The following is a 7,575-nucleotide window of genomic DNA, read 5'->3' as shown; positions in this document are numbered from 1 at the left end:
GTCCGCAAGGCAAGGCAAGGGGATGCTGCTGTGTAGCACTGCAGCACCGTGTCTGCCAGCAGAACCCAGGAGACATACCGTGACAGTGAAAAAAGGCTAGAAAGTATATTTCCCATTGCTTTCATGGGGGGGGGGGGCTGACGACATGTACCCAGAACTACCCACGACAATGTTTTTGACCCATCAGGCATTGGGAGCTCAAACCAGAATTCAAATGGTTGGCGGAGATTGCGGGAACTGTGAGATAGCTACAGTCGTCAGTCGCCCCTCTCTCAGTGAGAGCAACTGCAAACAATCGTTTCATGCCTTTTTTCCCATGCCGACGCTTTAGCATGGCAAGCATGGAGCCCGTTCATCTCACCGCGGCAGTTATGAGCACTGTAAACAGCACGCGCATTATCCTGCAGTATATGCAGCACCAGAACCTGCAAAGGCAGGCGAGGAGGCGATGGCAGCGATAGCAGGGCGGTCACGAGAGTGATGAGGACATGGGCACAGACTGCTCTAAAAGCATGGGCCACTGCAATTTGTCCATCCTGGTGACAATGGGGCAGGCTCATGCCATGGAACGCCAATTCTGGGCCCGGGAAACAAGCACAGACTGGTGGGACCGCATAGTGTGGCAGGTCTGGGATGATTCCCAGTGGCTGCGAAACATTTGCATGTGTAAGGGAACTTTCATGGAACTCTGTGACTTGCTTTCCCCTGCCCTGAAGCACAAGAATACCAAGATGAGACCTGCCCTGACAGTTCACAAGCGAGTGGCGATAGTCCTCTGGAAGCTTGCAACGCCAGACAGCTACTGGTCAGCCAGGAATCAATTTGGAGTGGGCAAATCTACTGTGGGGGCTGCTGTGATTCAAGTAGCCAAAGCAATCTTTGACCTGCTGCTATCAAGGGTAGTGACTCTGGGAAATGTACAGGCCATAGTGGATGGCTTTGCTGCAATGGGATTCCCTAACTGTGGTGGGGTGATAGACGGAATGCATATCCCTATCTTGGGACCGGAGCACCAAGGCAGCGAGTACATAAACCGAAAGGGGTACTTTTCAATGGTGCTGCAAGCACTGGTGGATCACAAGGGACGTTTCACCAACATCAACGTGGGATGGCTGGGAAAGGTACATGATGCTCGCGTCTTTAGGACCTCTGGTCTGTGTCAATGGCTGGAGCAAGGGACTTACTTTCCAGACCAGAAACTAACCATTGGGGGAGTTGAAATGCCTATAGTTATCCTTGGGGACCCAGCCTACCCCTTAATGCCATGGCTCATGAAGCCATACACAGGCAGCCTGGACAGTAGTCAGGAGCTGTTCAACTATAGGCTGAGCAAGTGCAGAATGGTGGTAGAATGTGCCTTTGGACATTTAAAAGCGCGCTGGCACAATTTACTGACTCAGTTAGACCTCAGCAAAACCAATATTCCCATTCTTATTGCCACTTGCTGTGTGCTCCACAATATCTGTGAGAGTAAGGGGGAGACATTTATGGCGGGGTGGGAGGTTGAGGCAAATTGCCTTGTTTCTGATTATGGGCAGCCAGACACCAGGGCGATTAGAAGAGCACAGCAGTACGCGGTGCGCATCAGAGAAGCTTTGAAAACCAGTTTCATGACTGGTCAGGGGGCTACGGTGTGAAAGTTCTGTTTGTTTCTCCTTGATAAAAACCTGCCCCCTTGGTTCACTGCATTTTCCTGTAAATAAACCGCCCTCCCCTCCCCACTTTGATCACGGCTTGCAAAGGCAATAAAGTCATTGTTGTTCAAAATTCATGCATTCTTTATTACTTTGTCACACAAATGGGGGGATAACTGCCAAGGTAGCCCGGGAGGGGTGGAGGAAGAGGGGAGGAGGGAAGGACAAGGCCACACTGCACTTCAAAACTTATTGAATGCCAGCTTTCTGTTGCTTGGGCAGTCCTCTGGAGTGGAGTGGTTGGGTGGCCGGAGGCTCCCCCACCAGGTTCTTGGGTGTCTGGGTGAGGAGGCTATGGAACTTGGGGAGGAGGGCAGTTGGTCACACAGGGGCTGCAGCAGCGGTCTGTGTTCCTCCTGCTGCCTGTCCTGCACAACAATACGCCAGAGAATATGAGTTTGATCCTCGAGTAGCCTGAGCATTGCTTCATGCCTTCTTTCATCACGCTGACGCCACATCTCCTCTCACGCATCCCTCCTGTCCTCGCGTTCATTTTGTGCCTTCCTGCACTCTGACATTGTCTGCCTCCACGCATTCTGCTGGGCTCTTTCAGTGTGGGAGGACTGCGTGAGCTCAAAGAACATGTCAATGCGAGTGCTTTTTTTTGCCTTCTAATCTTTGCTAGCCTCTGGGATGGAGATGATAGGGGGAGTGTTAAAACATTTGCAGCTGGGGGAGGAAAAAAAAGGGGAGAGTAGTAAACGAGCGTGTGCTGCGGACCTGCGGAATTGGTCGGCGCTACGCACGTCTCATGCAGCGTCTCATGGTCTCATACACCATCCGATGGTCCAGGGACATCTACATCGAGCACATCACTGGCCACGGACAGTACCAGGAGGCGTGAGCCAGTGTGACATCGTTCTCCCACTAGGAGAAAGGGACCAAGTGACCTTCTCCGTTGGATCATATGACCTGGAACCATAAACTCCCTGAACATTAAATCTCACCAAATGAGGGTCAATCCATCCTCATCATCATATCCACTCATTATTATCCACACCCAAACATAGCCACATTATGAACTTCATACCCTCATATCTCAATGTCTGTACTTTGACTCATCAACCTTTTACCCCCAATCGGGGATATTGCAGATTATGTATTCCTCATGCCACCTTATCTTAAACCAAACTTTGCACCCTCGATAATCTGTATATTATTCCCTGATAACCAGAAACTTCTATGCTCAAACTCTGTTCACTATTTTTTTAACATCATCTTAATAAAATTTTTTAATCTGTTCTTTAAAAAGACACATTTTAGAGAACAATGGGTACACTCTTCCACTGTGAACCAAGCCGTTAACATTACATAGCACATGTGCTTTCTTTACAAGGTCGCATTTTGACTCTTATATTGAGGGCCTGCTGGTTTGGTGTGAGAGATCACACACGCAGGGCCGGTGGGCAACAGAATTCGGCTTGCAGGCAGCCATGGTAAGCCACAGACTTTTGGCCTCTTTAACCTTCGTAACATGTGGGAATGGTTTCAAGCAGCAGTGCCCTCATGTCCCATACCAAGCACCCATTGGGATGGCCATTTAAAATGGGTTGGCCATTTAAAAGGAGGGGCTGCGGTTTTCAGGTTAACGTGCAGCAGAAACCCAACTAAAGCCCTCCACCCTACCCTATTCTCTGGGATGATCCCTTCACCCCTCCCCCCACGATGTGGCTAATATTGGGGATGATTTCTGTTCAGCCACCGGCAAACAGCCTAGCAGGAAAGGCCAATTCTGAATGTCCCCTTAATAAAATTCCCCTATTTCAACCAGGTGACCATGAATGATATCACTCTCCTGAAGATAACACAGAGAGATAAAGAATGGATGTTGCTTGAATGCCAGCAAACACCAGGACCATACACTGCCATGCGTTGTTATGCAATGATTCCAGACTACGTGCTACTGGCCTGGTGTGGTAATGGAGGACAGAATAAGGCTGCCCTCCCCAGAAACCTTTTGCAAAGGCTTTGGGAGTACATCCAGGAAAGCTTCACTGAGATGTCCCTGGAGGATTTCCGCTCCATCCCCATACATGTTAACAGACTTTTCCAGTAGCTGTACTAGCTGCGAATGCATCCCAGGTCTTCAGGGCAAATTAATAATTAAAAACGCTTGCTTTTAAACCATGTACAATATTTACAAAGGTACACTCACCAGAGGTGCCTTCGCTGCCTTCAAGGTCCGTGAGCCCACCTTGGGTGGGTTGGGAGGGTACTGACTCCAGCATGATAAACAGTTCCTGGCTGTCAGGGAAAACATTTTCTCCGCTTTCTTGCCATGCGTTAACTTCAACGTCCTCCTCCTCATTCCCTAAATCCACATCCCTGTTGCATGAGAGTCCATTGACGGCGTCAAAGCACAGGGGTGGGGTAGTTGTAGGGGCACCCCCTAGAATGGCATCATAGAAGCGGTATGTCTGGGGCTCTGCCCCGGAGCGACCGTTTGCCTCTCTGGTTCTTTGGTAGGCTTGCCTCAGCTCCTTAAGTTTCACACGGCACTGCTGCGGGTCCCTGTTATGGCCTCGGTCCTTCATGCCCTTTGAGATTTTTTCAAATATTCCGGCTTTTCATCTTTTGGAACGGAGTTCGGATAGCACGGATTCGTCTCCCCATACAGCGATCAGATCCAGTACCTCCCGTTCGGTCCATGCTGGAGCTCTTTTGCAATTCTGGGACTCCATGGTCACCTGTGCTGATCAGCTCTCCATGCTGGGCAAACAGGAAATGAGATTCAAAAGTTCCCGGGGCTTTTCCTGTCTACCTGGCCAGTGCATCGGAGTTGAGAGTGCTGTCCAGAGCGGTCACAATGGAGCACTCTTTGATAGCTCCCAGAGGCCAATACCGTCGAATTGTGTCCACACTACCCCAAATTTGACCCAGGGAGGTCAATTTCCGCGCTAATCCCCTCGTCGGGGAGGAGTACCGAAATCGATTTTAAGAGCCCTTTAAGTCGACAGAAATGGCTGCGTCATGTGGATGGGTGCAGGATAAAATCGATCTAACGCTGCTAAATTTGACCTAAACTAGTAGTGTAGACCAAGCCTAACGTGCCTCTGATGCCCATGCATTGTCTAGGGATTTTAGGCACCTGACACAGCTTTGCAGAATGTGATTTTTTGGTTGCCTACAGACTGCAACACCAAGTCCCTTCATGGATTGCCCCCTGTGTAACCAGTCCCCTCTCTGCAGAGCACAGCTGAGCAATTCCTGATTGACATGGGTGTGTACAGGACAGAGACAGGCTGGCTGGAAAGTGACACATCCCAGTAAACCCCAAACTCTCCTCCTAGAGGCTCAATATTCCCTGTGGGGGTTACGGGGACACAACCAAGTCAGGAAGCAAATCCCACGGCTCTGCCCCCGACAACTGCAGCTGGGACATTAAAGTGGAACAAACTAGAAGAATTGTTTGTAATGTTTTATTTACAGTAAGTAACTAAAGATGGTAAGTAAACAGAGCCGAGAAGGAGCCTTAATAACCACAGCATGGTAAGGAGATTCCCCAGCTGCTGAGAACAGTTTTCTTAATGGTACTAAAATAGCACCAATGGGCAGGAATTAATGAGTTACAGTCTCACTTTCAGTAACATGGAATAAATGTCTGTTCCCTTTCCTTTCATACTGTCCTTTTCTATTCATTTTTCTAACCCTCACTTCTGATCCCTGTTTATTTTCCTGTGTCTCTCCCACTCTCCTCCCCTCTCAGTTACAGATCATCCCCCATGGCTTCCCCCCTCCCCCCACCCTCGATTTTATCCCTTCCCCTCTTGTTGCACCTGGCTGGTTCCCCTGTCAGGGATATTTTCCTGCCACTCTTCTCATTTCTGTTTTCCACCATTTCTCCTGGACACTCCCTTTATTCTTGTATTATTTTCATTCACATTTTCCTTCTTGCTTCTTCTAATTCCCTCTGGTTAAACCCGCCCTGTCCCTGCCTCCCCCAGTGCTGCCAACCTCAGGAGTTTAAAAAAAATCATGAGACTGACTCAACGATGATTTTTTTAAGGTTATATAATGGTTTTTCCATCAATCTGCACCTGTTACCCATCTCCCCCTCCGCCCCATCTGTGTGACCATTACAGTGTTACCAGTTGTTCTCAAGTGCCTTTAGCCCCTGCAGCAGGAGCTCTGGCTGGGAGACCCCATGAGATCTAATCCCACAGATCTGTACAAACCGCTCCCTGCTGCAGCTTCTCCGCAACCCCCCAAACCCTGATTGATTCATGCTGTCTCCCTGCCACATCCACATCTGCCTGTCCCCAGCCCGGCTGTTAGTTCTGCCCCCTGCCCAGCCCCCACATCTGCCCCTCAGGGCCCCTCTGCCCCTCCTGCAGCCCCAGGGGTTCTTCCCCCTCCATTCCCTCCCATTCCTGGGGCTGCAGGGAAGGGGAGGGGCTTCCACAGGTCATAGAGATGAGGAGCCAGGGGCTGGGTAGATGGGAATCCTCCAAGGTCATAGAGTCTGGGGTCCAGGAGTCTAGAGAAGCTGATTTCCAGTTCCCCCCCTCTGCTGTGTGTCTCAGGGACACAGTCTGAGCTGGGATCCTTGGCACACCCAGAGCCAGGGTCGGATTCTCTCCCCAGGGATGGAGCCCGGCGGGAAAGTGAAGATCGGGGCCTCGTCACCAGCATCGATAAATGTCACCTGCCCCCGGTCACAGTCCAGACAAACCCGGATCCTGCTGGGGAACCGGCTCAGGGGCAGGCGGGTCTCAGGGGAGGTGAGAGCCTGGAACTGACCCCCCCACCACCCGACAGCCCAGATCCCCCCCTCAGGGCTGAGGCTGATCCCTCCCTTCCTCCTCACAGACTCTCTGGCCACCCCCACAGCCCAGTATCCCCCATCCCCCACCTCCACCTCCCAGCAATGTGTCCCCGAGGTGAATCCCTCACAGCCCAGCACACAGGCCCAACAGTTAAATCTCTCAGGGTTGTTGGGCAGTCGCTGCCGTGTGTCTCCCCGTCTCACACTTTTCTGATCCTCAGACAGGACAAGCTCGGGATGTGCCGTGTCTGGATCCAGAGTCACATTCGCTGGGGAGAGAGAGAATCAGAGCATTAGGGGCAGAGCTCAGCCCTGGGGGTGGGGTGGGGGTGCGAACATTTCTCACACTCCCCAGCAGCCCCGCTCTGGCTGGAACAGGCCTGGATCCCAGTGAGCTGCCTCTGTCCTGGGCACCTGAGACTGAGCAGGGATGTCACTGCAGTTCCTCAGTCTCTGTAAGGAGACCCACTTCATTAGTTTCCCATTTGCTTGCATAAGCTTCAGCTCCCAGCTACCCCTGTTGGTTCTGCTCCATTCCCAGCAGGAGAGACACACCAAGAAAGGCTTTAGTGAGGAGGGAGCAGAGGACGCAGGTACAGTTTTGAACCCCAGAATGAATGTCTCTCCTCTAATGCAGTCTCCACTCCCAGGGCTGGGAACAGACAGGAAGGTGCAGCATTGGGGAAGAGCCACTTAATACTAGAGAGTAGGAGGTGGCACTGGGTGGGGTAGCACCATCCCCAGCCCAGAGAGAAGGGAGGAGCTGCCAGCATCACAGGAAGAGCATCTCCCCAATCCAGGAAGCAGGGAGCAGCTCCAGTGGGAGAGCCCAGCCCTGCCCAGAGGAAAGGCAGGATGTTGGAGAAGAGTGATGGGGAGACCCCTTGCACCGGGTAAAGCAGAGGGATGTGTCAGCCCTCAGGGCAGGGAGCTCTGTTCACAGGCTGCTCAGGGAGAGTGTTTCTGTTCATCAGCCTGGGCATGAACTCAGCATTAAGGTTGGTGTCAGGACTATTTGTGTGATGTCAGCTTGGGATGTCCCCAGGTGTTCTGGCACCTTGGTAGAAGTTGGGGAGGGGGGTACTAGGTCGCACCACCTGTGGCCCTGCCCTCTCC

At 51.7% G+C, this 7,575-nt stretch overlaps 1 protein-coding gene across 1 annotated transcript; it reads right to left on the bottom strand.

Annotated features, from left to right (window-relative positions):
• Positions 1–6,213: 6,213 nt before the first annotated feature.
• LOC113409305 (butyrophilin subfamily 1 member A1-like) lies at positions 6,214–6,720 on the bottom strand (the record flags this gene model as incomplete). The annotated part of the gene is made up of 1 exon (XM_026663066.2): positions 6,214–6,720. A coding segment is annotated over one exon (507 nt), but the record flags the coding sequence as incomplete, so codon positions are not given.
• Positions 6,721–7,575: the final 855 nt, after the last annotated feature.

The sequence above is a fragment of the Terrapene carolina genome, unplaced genomic scaffold (genome assembly GCF_002925995.2).
Source record: "Terrapene carolina triunguis isolate 2854851 unplaced genomic scaffold, T_m_triunguis-2.0 Scaffold32207, whole genome shotgun sequence".
Taxonomy (NCBI): Eukaryota; Metazoa; Chordata; order Testudines; family Emydidae; genus Terrapene; species Terrapene triunguis.
This window is presented reverse-complemented; position numbering and strand designations above follow the sequence as displayed.